Source organism: Schistocerca americana, chromosome X (genome assembly GCF_021461395.2).
Source record: "Schistocerca americana isolate TAMUIC-IGC-003095 chromosome X, iqSchAmer2.1, whole genome shotgun sequence".
Lineage (NCBI taxonomy): Eukaryota > Metazoa > Arthropoda > Insecta > Orthoptera > Acrididae > Schistocerca > Schistocerca americana.
In genome coordinates this window covers 664,476,251-664,497,007 of record NC_060130.1, presented here as the reverse complement: position 1 = coordinate 664,497,007, position 20,757 = coordinate 664,476,251, and the positions used below count along the sequence as shown (strand labels likewise).

Below are 20,757 nucleotides of genomic sequence, written 5' to 3'. Positions count from 1 at the left end.
TTCTCAAAGAGCCACAAAGGGCATGGTGGGCATTAAAATCGCTAAGCAGTAAAAAGCGGTGAGGGAGCTGACCAATAAGCTGGAGTAAGGCTGCCCTGGTGACAGCGAATGACAAAGGGATGTAGACGTTACAAAGAGAAAAGGTGAAACAAGGAAGGAAAATGTGGACTGCAACAGCTTGCAGCTTGGTGTTCAGTGAGATAGTCTGGCCATGGACATCACCCCAAATGAGCAGCATGACTCCTCCATGAGAGGTAATGCCTTCTTCGGGAACGGGAGTGGGGGGGGGATGGGGGGGGGGAGGTCAATGCAAACTGGAAGGAAACACGAGAGGTCAAAGCAGTTGTGAGGCTGCAATTTCGTTTATTGGAGGCAGAGAACAACTGGATGCTGTGATTCCAAGAGCAGCCATTATTCCTCCTTCTTGGATCTAATGCCACAAATGTTCCAATGGAGAAGAGTCAAATGAGGAATGAGTAGGAGGGAAGAAACGAAGGGCAGTCACATCGGTGGCTGCCCAGTGCCAGCCTTCAAAGACTCACTCCTACCGGGCACAAAGGCTCTACGAAATCTACGAATGTGTTGGCATTCTCCCTGGGTCGGCCTGTGGACTCCAGGGCAGAGAAATGGTAGGCACTACTCACCGGTGAAATGGAGGTCAGCCAGATAATGGCATCATGTGGCGACACTGTCGAATAGGAACAAGTAACACATTTTGACGTGTTTTGACAGGACACGCGAGTGTGGCTATAACATTGACACTGGTAGCAACACATCGGGTTTGGAATGTATAGTCAGACTGTGGATAACTTCATAGCCTGCCCTAATCTTAGATGGAAGCACAACTTGATCAAATGTGAGATGAAGGGTGCGTGCAGGCACTAAGTTTGCATCGACCTTTTTCATTACTCGATGGATGGCAGCGAAGCCCTGATCAGAGATAATGCTGGATTTATCCCTTTGTCAGACCATCAAGAAGCTGAGTATAAATAACATCACATGAAGAATTCAGAGTACGATGTGCCTCAATATGAACAGGATATCCATGGAGAAGAGAAGCAATAAGCAGCTGTTCAGCTTGAAAAATCACAACTGGTCTCCAGAAGCAAAGTCCCATTATATAAGTGGGAGCCAGACTGCAATTGCATCAACACTCTTTCGAATAGTAAACACATTAACTGTAGCAAAACACTGATGTCCTTTGGTACATGATACCACAAGGAACCGAGGTGCAGCTGGGAGAGTCGTTGACTCTTTAGCCTTATTCCGTTTACATTTAGTAGATGAAGACTGAGATTATGATGACTGGCTCATTGCGAAAAAATCTTCCATGGTTGCCACCATCTCCCATGGCGCGCTCCTTCCGAATGGGGCCCCCTCAGATAAGGGCTCACTCGCCTTAGATGACTGTTCACACCTCAAGACTCAACTCCCCCCGCCGGCCGCGGTGGTCTAGCGGTTCTAGGCGCTCAGTCCGGAACCGCGCGACTGCTACGATCGCAGGTTCGAATCCTGCCTCGGGCATGGATGTGTGTGATGTCCTTAGGTTAGTTAGGTTTAAGTAGTTCGAAGTTCTAGGGGGCTGATGACCACAGATGTTAAGTCCCATAGTGCTCAGAGCCATTTTTGAACTCAACTCCCAAACTCCAGATTGAGGGACCAATTGGCAACAGGGAAGGTAACATCTCAGGTAATCACTTCTCCCTGGGACTGGTCTGTATCAGGGGGTATGTGCGAACCCTACCTGTCGACCCAGCACTGGGAATTACCCAAACCAGTCATACGACAAACGCATGGGCCGGTCTTCAGGAGCGCACAGGGAGGAAGAAGGAACGAAGAGAAAGCTCAAACGCCGAAGTCAAAGACGGGGAAGAGATGGAGAACAAAGAAACAGGGAAATGAAACAAAGTATTGTTCCGATGCCAGGCTACCGAAACTTCAGAACATATTCCCGAAAATACCCATGTTCCCCAAGGGAGGGAAATAAAAATAGCAGGAGGATACGCACGCAGCATGGAAAGGGAAGAGGTGCGTGCTGCACAGGCTGGGACCCTGTGGTAACCAAACACCAACTCACCATAGAGTGGTGAGCCCCCTGGGGAGGGGGGTTCAAAAATGGCTCTGAGCACTATGGGACTTAACATCTGAGGTCATCAGTCCCCTAGAACTTAGAACTACTTAAACCTAACTAACCTAAGGACATCACACACATCCATGCCGAGGCAGGATGCGAACCTGCGACCGTAGCAGTCGCGCGGTTTCGGACTGACGCGCCTAGAACCGCTCGACCACCACGGCCGGCGGGGACGGGGGGGGGGGGGGGATGAAGTTGGTCTGTCACGAGCTGGTAGAAGTTCCCGAGTTTGTGCGTGTCACTCGGAAGGCGCTTTGGGAAGAGTTGCCAGATTCGAGCGTTTTGTTTTCCATCGGCAGGTAGAAGTCGCAGATTTCGGGCAAGCCGTCTTCCACATGGCGAACAACTGTAAAGAAAACCACATGAATGACGAACGATAGCTACAAACAGCCTGTTAGCAAGATGAATGCTGCATGGAAACTGTCTATTAAGTCTAATTCATTCCGCAGACGCTACTCAGGGGTAGTAACTAGCAGACTTTCCTGAAGGTGCATTATAATTTTAGGAAATGCTTAAGGACAGACTGCACAACTTTTTAATTGTTGAGTGGTGCACTAGATAGACGAGGTCGTAAGGAAAGTGTCAGTGGCACACTATGACTAAAAGTTATGATTTCACAGACCACACACGTTACAGTGTATGTATACAAAACAAACTAATTGATAGAATGTCACATATGCATGAGAGAAGAAAAATATACTGGAAGAAAAAGTAAAACAAAAAAATATGAAAGGCACTGAAACGGCTCCTGAATGGAGAAATGAGCGATGGTATTGACATGAAGAGATTTTCCAACGTGAGGTAAATTGCCAGTAATGGAAAAATGTCAGTTATGGCTAGATGTATGTGATTCGAGCTGCATTAACAATTCTATAACGCAACAGCTCTGATTTTCAGCGTGTTGTACTTACTACATTATCCCTGACCCTATAACACAAACACCAACACGGATCCAAGCCACCTGACACTGAAGGAATTAGCCAATAATTCATTGGAATGATATGAGGTTAAAGGGACTGAACTACAAAGTCATCAGACATTACATCCTACATGCGTCAAGCCGGGAACAGTCCTCTGAGAGGGAAAACACAGAAGATAAATCCTGATGAACTTGGTTATAAGTGAAAATAAATAAAACAAGGAAACAGAAGCAATTAGAGACGAGAGAGGGGTAACAAGGTGAAGGTCGACGAGTTGTTACGACCAGAAAGCAGCTAGAGGCCCGCGGACATATTATGCGATAAGAGATGCACCCTCTACATCTGACGGGTGTTTCCTCACCCTCCATTACCACAAAAAAATTAGCAACGCATACAAACTGATAAATTCTCAGGAAAGAGAACCACGACGAGATATTAAACCAACGATAGATGTACAAGAATAAGAATGACTAATGTGGGAAGGACAGGAGACAGGCCGGACCAACGAGCAAGGGCAGCCATGGGATCCCTTGGGTCTGTGCAGGAGACAGGGCAAACCTCAGATATCTCAAGCGGCCCAAGAGGCCAATGTGCCCTACCTCACAGAGAGAAGAAGAAACCACCTTCACGGGTGAAGTGTGAAACGAGATCAGATGTCTGGTAGCAACAGAGGCAGCGTATTAGCAAGTTTAAGGTTTCGCCATAAGGTGACAAATTGGGGCAGTCCAGTAGGATGTGGGCCACCATCAGATGGGCCCCACACTGATGGTGGGGTGGAGCCTCATATCATAGGATGTGGTCATGGGTCAGCCAAGTGTGACAAATGTGAAGCTGACTGAACAGTAGATTGCCTGCAAGAAGCACGAAGGGCGACTGCCACATGGTTGTGGAGCCCTTATTGCTTTCAGTTTTTTGAGAGAAAGCAGGGCACACCACTGTGTGTCCCGTGCCTCGAACAACTGACAGCATAGAGTAGACTGAAGGTCTGGTTCTGGTACCCCCACCTCCAAAGTTGGCATCCTGGTAGGCATCTTGGCTAACCAGCACATCGTGTTGGTTCTCTGGGATTCCAACTTGACCTGGGGTCCAGACGAAGATGACCGACTATCCAGCTTGATGGAAGTCAGAAAGGGGATCATGGACAGACACAAACAATGGGTGTCGAGGTAGCATTGGTCAATAGCCCAAAGACTACTCAGGGGGCCACTGCTGATTAAAAGTCTCGCTGGTGCAACGAACAAGCATGAATCAGGGCTTGAGAGATGGCCCCCAATTCTGCAGTGAATACACAGGAGCCATTCGGCAGGGAACATTATTCATTGCACCTACCATGTGTGCAGGTAAAACCAGTTCATCCATTGGCAGTGAGCCGTGGTAAAAATTTTTGTTTTGAAGAGCGAGCCGCAGCGCGTAATGTGAGGCAGTCGCCCTCCGTTTCTGGCGGTGGCGCCGCTGTGGCAATCGCAGCTTTGGTGTCTCTCTCTGGTGGGAAAGGGGGGAAAGGTTGCTGTTCACGTGCATTTAAGGGGCGCTATGAGCTCGCCAGTCAGTCAATCTGGGTCAGTCTCTCGTCCCCAGCTTGCTAGTCTGTCTCTCATCTGAATTTGGGAGGCAGTTAGTGTCTGTCTGTCTGTCTGTCGTTCGGAGTACTAGTATGTCTTTCGTTCGGATCAATCTTTAAAGCCGGATAAATGAGAGTCTTTTCACTCCGCCAGTAAGAGACTCAGCGAGTGGTCGCCCGGTCGAGGCTTAGTTCCTGCATCTGAGTCTGCGCGTTAGGCCGCCAGTCTGCTCGAGTTTGCTCAGGCAATAGTCATTGGCGGTTGGATCGATCGGTTGGTCGGTCGCGCACTGAGGCGCAAGATAAATGTAAATGCCATGTGACTAGGGCCTCCCGTCGGGTAGACTGTTCGCCGGGTGCAAGTCTTTCGATTTGACGCCACTTGGCGACCTGCGCGTCGATAGGGATGAAATGATGATTAGGACAACACAACACCCAGTCCCTGAGCGGAGAAAATCTCCGACCCAGTCGGGAATCGAACCCGGGCCCTTAGGATTGACATTTTGTCGCGCTGACACTCAGCTACCGTGGACGGACAGACGGAAGATGACTTGTCCGTCTTGAGCGTCGGCGCATGTGAGGTCGCCACGTGAGTCCAGTGGGCAGCGCCGTATAGCGAGGGGTAGTGGCTTCGCGGTCGACACGAGAGCAACAAGAGTCAACCCACGACATCGGTCTGGCCGGTGCAAGCTGTGACGCCGTGAGATCGGCGCGCCTTCCTGCGTCCGTTGAAGCGGCTGGCAGCGGACGGTTCGGGAGAGCGATTTGGGGGTGCTCCGCCAGGTCTTCTCGAGAAATCGCAGTTTATTAGAAGTTAAGTGATTGGTGATAGGTTGTGTGATTTACTCTTGTTAAATTCTACTTGTTTTCTTGGTCAGTGTCTCGTCCCCATCTTGCTCGTCTGTCTGACGTCTGCATTTATTAGGCAGTTAGTGTCTGTCTGTCGTTCGGAGCTGCCTCTGTCATGTTTGTCGGATTTGGTGTGTTAACGAATTTATTGCTTGGAGTGTAACGGCCTAATTCCTGAATATGTTTTGATCTTGCCTATAATCTTGAGAGGCGGTATCTGTGCGCTGTAGAGCATCTTAACTCGTTTGGCCAACCTTGTAGAATTTTATATAAGATTGAATTTTATGGGCTTTTATTTAAATGATCATTTTAGTGTATAAAGTTGCCAGCCTTTCACCGTAAGACTTTTCTTAAAAGTTAAAATCAAGTTGCACCTTCGGTGGCAAAGTTAACATTTTAATATTTAGTGTTTTGTACCATTTCCATCCCTCCTACGGGGGTGCATAGTTTGTGTGCTTGTGCAAATTGTTAAAACCTTTAGTTTAAAGTAATCTGGTGTGTTGCAGATTTGCACCAGAGGAGTCTCTTTCAGAGGTTGTTGTGAGTGATCGTAACTACGGCCGTGTCAAAAGGGAGCAGCAATGTTCTCAGCCTGAAAGCTCATACAGTCAAAAATTTGTTTCTTTCTGCTTCTGAATAAATTGTAACTTGATATTTAGATGGTGCTTTCTGATTATAATTTTAAATCTGTTTCTTTAAAAAAATGCTTTAGGCACCATTAAAGTGAATAAATTACCATTTGTTAAAAAGGAATTTGCTTTAGGCACCATTAAAGTTAATAAATTACCATTTGATAAAAAGGAATTTGCTTATCATTTCATCGGTTACTCCCTGGCAACTACTTCCACGCTCACATAGTGTGATTAAATGTGTTAATGTTCTTGATGAATCGCTAGTAAGTAGAATAAATTCTCAAGAAAATTCTTTGAAAATAAATCACGGTTCTGGCAGTGTATACCACTTCTGAACCTGGAAATGTATTAAGGATGGCCAGGAACAGACCACAAAAAACTGTGGGACCAACAGAGTTTTTTGGTCCAAACGATAGCTCCAGACATACCTCAGGATGTGGTACACACCACAGTGGCATATGGAATTGCTTCCTGACAATGGGCGACAGTGGGGTCAGTTCACAGCACAGACACAGTATGCAAACTCCAGTCCTGGGCCGCTGTTGTGGGAGGTGTATCTCCCTAATAGGTGAAACGGCACGGTAGTGCAGGTGTGCAGGTGTGCAGGGGAGCAGTGAATGTGTAGAACATAGTTGACCAGGAGTTTTTGGCACCTGATCTGCAGTGGAAGGATCTCAGCGTCCGTTAGAACGCTGTTCACAGGGCTGCAGGTCTGGTCCGAAAACTGCCTGTCATAAATCAGATTCCACAATTGTGCATTGGGTACAGAATCCACAATGCTGAAAGTGATGTTGAGCCATATGCCAGACTCCTGTAATAAAGAAAAATGGTGTTACTGTGGCAGCGAAGAATGTTAATGTGTGACCAGCATGTTCGCTTAAGTTTGTGAAGGTGGGGAGGTCACTTCAACCATGAAACAAAGACCAGCTCCAGAAAGCGATAAGACTCTACCTCAACGACCAGTTGCTCAATGTGGTGGAGATCTGGCTGTGGACGGACAGTACAATGGCGACAGAAGTCCACGATGTATGTCTTGGCACTGAAAACCAGAAGTCATGGATGAGAGCCAGGTCTGCAACTTTCACATGGAAACTTCCAGTCAGCGCATGGCAAAATCCACAGTGGAGGAGAAAGAGGAAATACAAAAATCGTCGGTGTACTGGGAAGGTGAAACTGTAGAACCCACAGCTAAAGATAGACCATTGATAGCCACCAGAAAAAGGAGACACACTCAATACAGAGCCCAGCAATACCCCATTCTCTTGTATATGAGGTGTATTGTGGGAAGCAGAAACCTGGAAATTATGGTGTGACAAAAAGTTTTGGACAAAAATTGGAAGTGGGCCCCGGAGACGCCACTCATGAAGGGTAACAAGGGTGTGATAATGCCATATGGTGTCATAAGCCTTTTGCTGTCAGAGAAGACAGCAATAAGGTGCTGCCGCTGGGCAGAAGCTGATGGGATAGCAGACTCAAGGCACATCAAATTGTCAGCAGTAGAATGGCCTTGGAAAAAATTGCAGTGGAATGGAGAAAAAGACCTGAGAGTCAAGGCTTCACCATACACATGCAGTGAACATTAGTTAGACTAATTGGGTGACAGCTATCCATCTCAGAGTAATCACGCTTTCTTGCCACCTAGATGGGAACGCATCCTGCTATAGATACAGTTGAAAATGAAAAGGACATGACACTGGCAGTTCACTGACAGGTGTTTGAGCATTTGGCTGTAGATGAGGTCTAACCCTGGAGCCATGTCAGGGCAAAGTGTTAGGGCATTGACGAATTCCCAATCACTAAACAGAGCATTATATGGCTCCATGTGATGTGTAGTGACAGTTAAGTGAATTCGCACCACCTGCTGTTTGAGGACAAAGAATGTAGGCTGACGATTCTCAGATGCTGACTCTCAAGCATAATACAGAACAAAATGTTCGGTGACAGCATGTGTGACAGTGTAGACAACACCATTCAAGGAGATGGCACGTACACTTGTGTGGTATTGGCGTCCATAGAAGCATCAAACCTGCTAAGGAGGGGTATGTGGTCCAATAATAGTTCCCAGCATTGTTGCTTCTGTCGTTTTATTGGGTGGTGGATCAGGGCAGGGAACCACTGAAGGCAATGAAGTGCTCCCTTGTAGCATACAGTACTGTGATCTCTAATGGCCACAGCGATTTCTGAGATGCTGTCTTCCGACCGGGGGAGGGGGGGGGGGGGGCGCGATTCCTGAGGAAGAGCAATAGGGGATTGCTATGTGTGCTGTCAAATGCATAGCTGCAGTTGTGCTCTGGACATCGATAACTCTAAGTGATGGGGAGCTAAGAGTGATGGCAGACTCAAAGGCAACTCAGTCAGCTTTGTTAAGAGCCCATCTGGGCAGGTGTCCAGGCAGGTGATTGTGAGGGAGGGACAGGACGATTGGAAAATGATCACTGTCAGACAGGTCATCATGGACTCCCAAGTAGATGGAGGGGAGAAGACCAGGGATGCAAATGGGAAGCTCAGTGGCTGAATATGATCTGTATAACACAGCGAAGTGTGTAGGGGGCACCAGTATTAAAGAGACAAAGATTCAGCTGTGTAAGCCAAGTTTCAATAGCTTTACTGCAGCTGTTGGTTGTACTTCAACCCCACAAGGGGTTGTGGGCATTGAAGTTGCCCAAAATGGGGAAACATGGTGTGAGAGAGAAATCAATGAAGACCATGTGGTCTGTGACACTTCACTATTGGCACAGAGATACACACTACAGATGATAAAATACAGAAATACCGTCACACGAACAGCCACAACCTCTGAAGTCATACTGAATGGCTTGTGTTCACTGTAGAGTCCAAAATGCATGTGAAAACTCTACCCAAACGCTCTGTCATAGCTTGATTCTTAAAACAGCCCTGATAGCTGAGGAGGGTAGTGGTTAGCAATGCTGAAATCGAGTTTCCTGGAGGGCAATACAGTAAGCAAGGGAAACGCATAGAAGACATTGTAGCTCAGCAGGCTGTGGAAGAAACTTCTACATTTCTACTGGAAGATAATGCTATAGGTATCCTGTGGGGGTGTGCAGGGACCAAGGAGGCAGATCACGCCCCAGAGTCGCAGGTTGTGAGGACGTGGCATATATACACGTGCATTATGTAGCAGCTTGTGTATGGGGCTCCGGTGCCACAAGTTCCACCAGGAATTCTACCTCACGTACAGAGTCGAAACAAGTGGGGTCAGTGGCATGGGGACCACTGGAACCTCCTTTGTCTTGGAGATCTTCTTTCAGTCTCACTTCTCCTTGGATGCTTTCCATGTCCACGAAAGATTGTCTGCCCTTGTGAAGAAACATGAACCTCTACAACCAGCAATGCATGGCTCCTTCAGCCACTGGCTGAATCCTTGGAGGGAAGCGTCTCGAGGGTCCCCTTACTGGTGAGAGGCACTGAAGGAGGGTGATGATTCTCAGGCTGGAGGTTGAAGATTTGTCCCCTAAGGTGAGGAGTGAATGTTCACAAAGTGGGTGTGGAGGAATCAACAGGATGACCCCCAACCACCAGGGGAGTGCGTGTAGTCCAGCAGGCCCCAAGACCACACGTGGAAATCTCGAAAAGCGAGGATACTGTCGCTACAGAAGATGATGATGTATCTGTAGTAAACATCAGTCATATGTACAGGATGAAAACGATCATATTTCCTCTTGGCCTTGTGATATATGAGTCAGTCCAGTCTCGAATTCTTGGATTTTCTTTTCTGTTTGGAAGACAGTGCAGTCTGGTGAACAGAGCGAATGGCGCTCCCCACAGCTGACACAGATGGGGGGGGGGGGAGGGGGCCACAGGAGCACAGGGCACAAGGAGGGCCCATATTCAACTGATGTTGACAATCCTTACAGATGGGGTTGACGCTACAATGGGAAGACATGTGGTGGAATGTCATACATTTGAAGCACCGCATGTGGGGGGGGGGAGGGAGGGGGAGGAGGAACATGCAGTTTCACATCAAATCAATACACTATAACCTTGACCTTTCAGGGCAAAGAGTCGCCTTCAAAGGCCAAGATGAAGGCCCCAGTATCAACTCTATTGTCCTTTACATGCACTGCATTCACAGTTGCGAATAAGGACAACCTACAGCTGTATAATGGAATGAGGACAGTGAAAATTTGTGCCAAACTGACTCGAACCGCAGTTGACCAGCCATAGTCCCACACTCCAGACAGAGGATGGAGTTACATTCATTTTACTTAAAAGTCGCTTGCCTGGTGTCGGCGAATAAGTACGATATTGCAGTGCCAGTGTTATTTCGAATTATGATGCAAAGTTCCTTTGGACATTGACCCTCGGACAGACCCAAACTTATCGTATTTATCTGCCGGCATCGAGTAAGCGACTTTAAAGTAAAATGTTTCCCCCAGACACGAATATACATAATGAATGTACGACTACAGGTTGTAGACACTTGGTTGACGACATATGAAAGTTTGGGATTGGCTGTGATTCATGATCTGATACATAATAGTAAGGCAACCACTCGCGATAAGCGGGAAATCCTGGTATAGGTTCCGGTCCAACGCAAATTTTCGTTGTCATCATTCCAATATGCAGCTGTAGATTTTCCACATTCGCAACTGCGAACACATTTCATGTATTTCATAATGGCATGTCCAAATGAACATTGCATCGTAATTCAGAATAACACAGGCATTGTAATATCGTACACTATTGTCCTTTGGTCTCCACTGGACATGACGGACAAAATGCACACCCCATCACTCCAGATTGGCACGTAATTCATCATTGGTCTGTAAAAGGTCGCGGCGGAAGGCGATACTCTGTACCATATTGAGACTGTTGTGGGGCTGGGGCTGGGGCGGGGGGGTTATAGGAATGTCATCGAGCTTGTTACAGGCGAGAAGTGCCAGTGACTGAGCAGGTGTACCATTTCAATCAGAGTAGAACCAACTCCCATCTTCGAAATTGCTGCAACTTCAGCAAACCTGTCAAGGTTTTGAACAAATAACAATGACGTTGTGGCCAAGAAGATGTCCCTGTGGTTCCTAGAGCAAAGTAAATATTCATGGGAGTATTTATTCCCTTGTTTCTTAGCTCCATGTCCCTCCTAAGGCAGTGTCGGCACCACCCGTGGGAAGGGAAGAAGTGCTGCAAGGGCCGATGTCTTGTGTTGGCCAAACACGCACTGGCAAAAGAAATATGAGCCCATGGCCTTGGGGGAATTCGAGACGCAACAAAATTCTTTTATCAGCAATCTATGACCTCACTAGAAGGAATGAACGAAGAAAGCGAAGTAAGGCAGATTAGGGTCCAACATCTCGTAGATGACGAGTTCATTAGAGAGAGAACATAAGCTTGGCTTGGGGAAGAATGGGGAAAGAACTCAGCAGTGCCCTTTCAAAGGTGCCATCCTCGGCATTTGTCTTAGGCGATTTAGGGAACTCACGAAAACTTTACATCTGGATGACAGACCAGGATTTGAACAGCTGTCTTCCTGAATGTAAGTCCAATGTCATTACTGTGCCTCCTGGTTCGATGATCTCTATGAAATCAATAGTTGTATCAGCATTCCTGTCTGGACTCTGCTGTATTATTGTAGTTGCTCATGTCCCTTCACCAGTTTCCACCTATGCTCCTTCATTGAACTTTGGTCCACAAAAACGTAAACTTAACGGTGCACTACACTGCACTGGTAATAATCACAGCCATCTTTACCATACAGTTACCAAAGTTAACATTACCATGAAGACAATGGAAGCGACTAACCACCTACACTTGAACCGTGCTCAGCCCATCCATGCGCGATGTGGATGTCTCATTGACTGCAAAAGTTTTCAAGAAATGGCTCGGCTCTAAAGTGTTGTTTCAGCTAGGGAAACGATGCTCGGAGCTCTTAGGTACTCCTGGTAAAAGAACAGAACTGACGAAAAAAATCTAAAAAACTTAATCTCTGAGGTCTGATCACAGGTATAAATGCTCAGATGTAAATTAAATGATTGACAGTTCCCTGGGAAATTAACAAGCTAACGGCGGCCATTAATGTGTTTGGTCAATTTTCGTTCTCACGTCTAGGAAAAAGGCAACAGTGTACACTATGTGATCAGAAGTATCCGGACACCACCAAAAACGTACGCTTTTCATATTACGTGCATTGTACTGCCAGGTACTCCATATTAGCGATCTCAGTAATCATTGGACATCGTGAGAGAGCAGAATGGGGCGCTCCGCGGAACTCACGTACTTCGAACGTGGTCAGGTGATTGGATATCACTTGTGTCATACGTCTGTACGCGAGATTTTCACACTCCTAAACATCCCTAGGTCCACTGTTTCCGATGTGATAGTGAAGTGGAAACGTGAAGGGACACGTACAGCACAAAAGCGTACAGGCCGACCTCGTCTGTTGACTGACAGAAGCCGCAGACAGTTGAAGAGGGTCGTAATCTGTAATAAGCAGACATCTATCCAGACCATAACACAGGAATTCCAAACTGTATCAGGATCCACTGCAAGTACTATGACAGTTAGGCGGGAGGTGAGAAAACTTGGATTTCATGATCGAGCCGCTACTCATAAGCCAAACGACGCCTCGCTTGGTGTAAGTTGCGTAAACATTGGACGATTGAATAGTAGACAAACGTTGTGTGGAGTGACGAATCACGGTACACAATGTGGCGATCCGATGGCAGGGTGTGGGTATGGCGAATGCCCGGTGAACGTCATCTGCCAGCGTGTGTAATGCCAACAGTAAAATTCGGAGGCGATGGCGCTGTGGTGTGGTCGTGTTTTTCATGGGGGGGGGGGGGGGGGGGGGCTTGCACCCCTTGTCGTTTTGCGTGGCACTGTCACAGCACAGCCTATATTGATGTTTTAAGCACGTTCTTGCTTCCCACTGTTGAAGAGCAATTCGGGGATGGCGACTGCATCTTTCAGCACGGTCGAGCACCTGTTCATAATGCAGGACAATAACATACCTGTAATGGACTGGCCTGCACATACTCCTGACGTGAAGCCTATAGAACACCTTTGGAATGTTTTGGAACGCCGACTTCGTGCCAGGCCTCATCGATCGACATCGATACCTCTCTTCATTGCAGCACTCCGTGAAGAATGGGCTGCCATTCCCCAAGAAACCTTCTAGCACCTGATTGAACGTATGCCTGCGAGACTGGAAGCTGTCATCAAGGCTAAGGGTGGGCCAACACCATATTGAATTACAGAATTACCGATGGAGGGTGCCACGCCCTTGTAAATCATTTTCAGCCAGGTGCCCGGATACTTTTGATCACATAGAGTTGGCACCAGTCATGATGGCTGCTAACGTTCTCCAGGCATTCGCCAAACACAAACCCTTGCATCGGATTCATCACTTCGAAACACCCATATCAAACATCCACTGCCCAGTGGCGTCGCTCTTTACATAATCAAATGGTTCAAATGGCTCTGAGCACTATGGGACTTCACATCTGAGGTCATCAGTCCCCTAGAACTTAGAACTACTTAAACCGAACTAACCTAAGGACATCACAGACATAGCAACACGTGGCTCATGAGGAGCTCCTTGACCATAGTACATAGTTTTCTTCAATTCCCTAAGCGCAGTCATTGTGGTACTTAGACTGCTGGTGGCACTACTGGAACTCACTCTGCTAATTTCACGAAATTTTTTACATCCGCTCTCTGCAACCTTCGACGGTACCTGTCTGTTAGTACATAAAAGTCCGGCTTGTATCGGTTTAGCTGTAGTTTCTCCTTCGCGTTTACACTCCACAATCACATCACTATCAGTCGACTTGTGCATCTAGGGACATTTAGTGGTCAATTCCGCATTACTTGGCTGTGTGTGGATACTTTTGAACAGATAGTGTATCTCTGTTGGTAATTATCAAGGTTGGAATCCTATATGACAAAACAATTCAACAAGCAGTCAGACTTACGGCGAGGCTCTTGTTCGACGACAGACTCGAGGAAGTCCTGCGGCGTCATGTACAGTTGTCCATTATACTCGGCTGAAGCGAACTTGATGAAGCGCCGCTCGCGGGACGTAGGCTTCACGGCGCGCACCAGGGGCTCCTCTTCTCTCTGCAAATAACAGGCTTATAAGTTCTCGCCAGAATAAGTGCTTTCTGCTGCCATGAGATGCGGCACAAATCAGATCTTAACTGTTCGCATCTGCGTTATGAAAATGTAGGTTTCCGCCAATGAACTCCATAATAATGGCAGAAATTTATGTTTAAGGCCTAGTAATTTCTAATATGAACATTAATTTACAGCGTTTAGAAGTTACATGTAGCGATGAAGAGTAACCAAAAGTTGAATTAATCTGTAAGAAGGCACACTGATACATGGTCAGCATACAACTATTTCGTGGGGAAAGTCGAACACTTTAGGACTCGGCTGACCACCCAACAGCAATTTAAAAACTTCAAATGGACATGGATGCAATTTTCAGAGGGTGTGGGGATGAAGATTCTGAAGCTGACACATAACTGTAACGCTCGATGACGATTTTACCAACAGTTACGACTCCAGTGGACTGTCAAAAAAGACTGTAGTTTTAAGCCGACTACCAGAGACCTAAGAGATCTTTTCACATTCTCAATATGCCAACATGCAGTTTGTTTGAGGTTTTGTAATAAGGAAATTACTCTTACGGCTCGACAGAGACGGCTAGATGAATTCCTAAATGCAGAGTACAGGATTTGAGGGTGTTAACTCATGTTTTCAATTAAAGTCATGGGTCAAACAGTTACGGTACATATATTTCCCCTGAGCAGCATCAGTTTTTAGAACAAGAATAGCATTTCTTATATCGAGCTATCGTGAATTCTTCACGGGCTCCACCTGCCTGCTTTTTGTGGGTACATGTGCGTCTTGGGCATGTGCTGCAGCACACGCATGTAGGTGAGAGGAACATGTTCGTCTTGTGTTACATCTACAGTCTAGGATCAAACAAGCGCATTTTTTTTTTCAAAGAAATGAAGCCTCGCGTGGGCTAGGCAGAGAGAGAGAGTGATAGCCATGAGGAGAATTAAATGCTGACGGAACCCTGCGGGAGGCCAGTGGCAGCAGAGCTTCAGGTCACACAAGGAAGTAAGTTTCCTTTGACGACGAGTTCATAGGAGACGGAGCATAAACTCGGTATATACAAGTACAAGGAAGGGATCGACAATTATTGGAAGCCCGCTCCTCCAAAAGTGCAGTGTGCTAATTACTGCGTCCGATTGTTCCCGAAGGACCTACGAGTAATGTTGAGAGAAAAGCTGAAAAGCGTATTCAATTCTGTGGTGCAACACGAGAGATATAGAATTTAAGGGTGAAAATGACTGGAATCCAATGAGGAAAGGGATACAGCACCTAGGAGCAGACTTCATCGCCAAGAGTCGAATAGTAAATTCTATCACAGACGAGCGCCTTTCAATTTAAAGCTTCAAAGTGAGACCAAAACATATGCTTTATTAAACTGGCATGCCCTAACTGATAAAGACAATAAAAGAAATCCAGGAAAAGTGGAATGCTTCTAGGAAGCTCGAGAGCACGAAATGTCAAATTCCAAAAATGGCTCTGAGCACTATTGGACTTAACTGCTGAGGTCATCAGTCCCCTAGAACTTAGAACTACTTAAACCTAACTAACCTAAAGACGTCACACACATCCATGCCCGAGGCAGGATTCGAACCCGCGACCATAGCGGTCGCGCGGTTCCAGACTGAAGCGCCTAGAACCGCACGGCCACACCAGCCGGCGTCAAATTCCAAGAAGTAGTTCAGAGCACCAGTACTATGGGACGACTTCAATGCGCAAATAGGAGAAGAGAAAAATATATAGGAAAGCAGACTGAAAATATCCACCCCACAAAAGAATGAGTAAGAATGGAACAAAAGCTCATAGAACCATCCAAAGAATTTAACCTCAAGTTAATGTCCACAATTAAAAAAAAAATTAAATGAAACAGAAACAGGGAAACCACAGAAATCACCAAATTCACATTTAGGAGCATATGAAATTGACCAAGACGCCATCTCGTTTCAACATCAGAAGGAAATGATGAGTGTACAAGCTAAAAAATGGCTCTGAGCACTATGCCGGCCGCGGTGGTCTAGCGGTTCTAGGCGCGCAGTCCGGAACCGCGCGGCTGCTACGATCGCAGGTTCGAATCCTGCCTCGGGCATGGATGTGTGTGATGTCCTTAGGTTAGTTAGGTTTAAGTAGTTCTAAGTTCTAGGGGACTGATGACCACAGATGTTAAGTCCCATAGTGCTCAGAGCCATTTTTTCTGAGCACTATGGGACTTAACTTCTGTGGTCATCAGTCCCCTAGAACTTATAAGGGAACCTCCCCATCGCACCCCCCTCAGATTTAGTTATAAGTTGGCACACTATCCTTGATGTTGCCTATCTCGCCCATAAACTACTCAGTTTGTATATTTTGCTTATTTTTTCATAGTTCCACACAATTTCTTCCTGTTTTCTCGATTGATCTGTGTTCAGTTTTTCAAGGCCTATCCACTGTGCCAACTTATAACTAAATCTGAGGGGGGTGCGATGGGGAGGCTCCCTTGTTAGAACAACTTAAACCTAACTAACCTAAGGACATCACAAACATCCATGCCCGAGACAGGATTCGAACCTGCGACCAAAGCGGTCACGCGGTTCCAGACTGAAGCGCCTAGAACCGCACGGCCACACCGGCCCGCGTACAAGCTAAACAATGAGAAAGTATAGAAACAGACGATTATCTAGCCAATATAAAATTGAAATTTATCTCATAGAACAGAAAAAATTACCAAAACCTGAATTCTTAATAATAGTACAGAAATCCTGAAAGCCATGAAAAATAGTTTTCAAGAAAAACTTGATATGCAAGTTTATGAAGAGGCCACAGTAATGAGGATAAAGAAACACATATGGAGGTATTCGAAAACGAACTTGGATGAAATAGCGCTCTTCCAAAACAAAAAAAAATCCTTACGTTCATGGTGAATTTATAAGACACTCTTTTGTCCTTTGCCTATCTGAGACACTTTTTGATCTTCTTCGTCTGTTTGTATATACACTCGTGGAAATGGAAAAAAGAACACATTGACACCGGTGTGTCAGACCCACCATACTTGCTCCGGACACTGAGAGGGCTGTACAAGCAATGATCACACGCACGGCACAGCGGACACACCAGGAACCGCGGTGTTGGCCGTCGAATGGCGCTAGCTGCGCAGCATTTGTGCACCGCCGCCGTTAGTGTCAGCCAGTTTGCCGTGGCATACGGAGCTCCATCGCAGTCTTTAACACTGGTAGCATGCCGCGACAGCGTGGACGTGAACCGTATGTGCAGTTGACGGACTTTGAGCGAGGGCGTATAGTGGGCATGCGGGAGGCCGGGTGGACGTACCGCCGAATTGCTCAACACGTGGGGCGTGAGGTCTCCACAGTACATCGATGTTGTCGCCAGTGGTCGGCGGAAGGTGCACGTGCCCGTCGACCTGGGACCGGACCGCAGCGACGCACGGATGCACGCCAAGACCGTAGGATCCTACGCAGTGCCGTAGGGGACCGCACCGCCACTTCCCAGCAAATTAGGGACACTGTTGCTCCTGGGGTATCGGCGAGGACCATTCGCAACCGTCTCCATGAAGCTGGGCTACGGTCCCGCACACCGTTAGGCCGTCTTCCGCTCACGCCCCAACATCGTGCAGCCCGCCTCCAGTGGTGTCGCGACAGGCGTGAATGGAGGGACGAATGGAGACGTGTCGTCTTCAGCGATGAGAGTCGCTTCTGCCTTGGTGCCAATGATGGTCGTATGCGTGTTTGGCGCCGTGCAGGTGAGCGCCACAATCAGGACTGCATACGACCGAGGCACACAGGGCCAACACCCGGCATCATGGTGTGGGGAGCGATCTCCTACACTGGCCGTACACCACTGGTGATCGTCGAGGGGACACTGAATAGTGCACGGTACATCCAAACCGTCATCGAACCCATCGTTCTACCATTCCTAGACCGGCAAGGGAACTTGCTGTTCCAACAGGACAATGCACGTCCGCATGTATCCCGTGCCACCCAACGTGCTCTAGAAGGTGTAAGTCAACTACCCTGGCCAGCAAGATCTCCGGATCTGTCCCCCATTGAGCATGTTTGGGACTGGATGAAGCGTCGTCTCACGCGGTCTGCACGTCCAGCACGAACGCTGGTCCAACTGAGGCGCCAGGTGGAAATGGCATGGCAAGCCGTTCCACAGGACTACATCCAGCATCTCTACGATCGTCTCCATGGGAGAATAGCAGCCTGCATTGCTGCGAAAGGTGGATATACACTGTACTAGTGCCGCCATTGTGCATGCTCTGTTGCCTGTGTCTATGTGCCTGTGGTTCTATCAGTGTGATCATGTGATGTATCTGACCCCAGGAATGTGTCAATAAAGTTTCCCCTTCCTGGGACAATGAATTCACGGTGTTCTTATTTCAATTTCCAGGAGTGTAGACTGTACGCCGTGTTTGCGAAGTATACGGCTGATTCTGGCCGTCACCTTATGGGTGTATGGCAGAAAGGCTGTGCCCCACATTTCTTCTTTAGACGTGTCACTTCCCTGAGTGATGGATTTCCAGACACCTCTTATGCAACTAGTGGAGTACCCATTGCTCCTCAGAACGCTATCCAGGTGTTGTATCTCGCATCCGATGTGCTGTGGCACACGTATTCGTCTTGCGCGCGTTGCGAGCGTATTAATCGTCCCTCTTTTCTTGCTCGGGTGATGGTTTGATAGATCTTGCAGGTATCGGGCTGTATGTGTGTATGTGTGCGTCTGTTTTTTTTATACACGCTGTGTACCAAGTTCTCACTATTACTCGTAAACAGCGTATCTAGAAAAGGTAGCTGTTGGTCTTTTTCTAGTTCCACAGTAAATTTTATGTTGGCATGCAGACTGTGGTGTCTAAGGATGTCGGCGACGTGTTCCTCACCACAGCTCCACACGACGAAGGTGTCGTCAGCGTAACTATGCCACTCCTTAGCAGTTGTAACGGCAGACGAGAGTTAGAAAGGAAATAAAACGTAAGTGTTAGGAAGGGGATAAATTCCAGTACACACATATCACTTATTCTAGAGGATTTCTTGTCTGTACAGAATCTAAATCAGGTCGAATTGGCTGAAGAAATTAGAAAGTTCGAAGAGGAGCTACGTGATTTATCACTGATTATTTTGTCTGTACAAGAACATTACACAACCAGTTATTAAACTAAAATGGGATACGTATCAGGAAAAATGTTGACCTGCACGTGAAAGGCCTTTCTAAAAAATTTTAGGACTTTTTTGCCTGGTTTTGGGGTTGTGCAGCTGCTTTTCAAAGCATATATTAAGGGTTCGAGTCCTGCGTCGACCTGTCCTCAGTGTGTGTGTATTCTCTATAGTTCTCGATTCAAATGAAAGAAAAGTGCATATAGTAGTATCAGAGGAATAATTCTAATACGTAATATAATACTGATGCGCATGATGCAGCACAAAATCAAATTATGAGATCTCACTACAAAAAACAACCCCCCTCCGCAACCGAGGTCGCTAACGCACTCTTGCGCGGTGGCACTCGACTCTGAGGTCCACCGGTTCGAATCCTGGTGGTGGGTGAAATTTTCACCACCAGTATGTGGCCAGCAAGGTAAGGAGAGGTAGTTGCCTAAAGTCCTGATCACTAGCTCCTGCGCCAACTTTCTGGATTAAATTCCAAACTTCTCCGCAGCGTCTTGTGAAGTGAGGGCATGTGACACTACCGATGATGATGCGTCCGTCGGAGGGGGATGTTGACTTCAGCGGCCCTCTTGGTGCTATTCGAGAGGAATAGGCTATGTGCCAGCACTGGATTCCATCCTCTCCCTACCCTTAACCCATAACACGCACTCAGCAATACACTGTACGAGCACTCGTCACAATCACCCACATGACACAGATACACACCTGACACTTCATAACATGTCGGAGGAAGGTAATAGCGAAACATCTACACGAAGACCTTGCCTAAGATGGTGATGCAGTGTGTGTGTGTGTGTGTGTGTGTGTGTGTGTGTGTGTCAGCGCACTATGGGATCATAGGAATAAAAAAACAAATGAAAACCGACATCGATGTTCTGCAAAAGTAGTTATCACAAGTAAACTGAACACTAACCAATAGCTCTAGGGAATCAATTTGCTAAACAATTTTCATGCTTAATAAAAATCTTTAAAAGCGTACCAGGAATGTGGATGCACAGAGTGTATTTCTCTGGTTCAAAATGGTTCAAATGGCTCTGAGCACTATGGGACTTAACATCTGAGGTGATCAGTCCGCTAGACTTAGAACTACTTAAACCTGACTAACCTAAGGACATCACCCACATCCATACCCGAGGCAGGATTCGAACCTGCGACCGTAGCAGCAGCGCGGTTCCGAACTGAAGCGCCTAGAACCACTCGGCCACAACGGCCGGCTATTTCTCTGGTCTGACACTCCTTGCATTTCCCAGGAAACTAACTGATGTTACGGTTTTATGCAAATTGTTAATGAGGCTTAGAATGATAACTTTAGATAGAATCACATCGAGAAAGCTGCGCGTAGAAGATACGGAAAACGGAGGGTTGCTGTAGCCTATTTACGTCTCTTGCGCTAATACCAAGACACAATGTTAATATATATGTATTAGTT

General features: G+C 47.0%; 1 protein-coding gene across 4 annotated transcripts in view; it reads right to left on the bottom strand.

The window, feature by feature from the left end:
• The window catches only part of LOC124555676 (calcium uptake protein 3, mitochondrial), a 655,882-nt gene that overhangs the window by 108,910 nt on the left and 526,215 nt on the right, over nucleotides 1–20,757 (bottom strand). For all 4 annotated transcript variants that reach the window (XM_047129671.1, XM_047129673.1, XM_047129672.1 and 1 more), the window contains exon 2: nucleotides 14,028–14,172. In XM_047129671.1, the coding sequence (XP_046985627.1) occupies nucleotides 14,028–14,172 (145 nt within the window). The remainder of the gene's footprint in view (nucleotides 1–14,027; nucleotides 14,173–20,757) is intronic.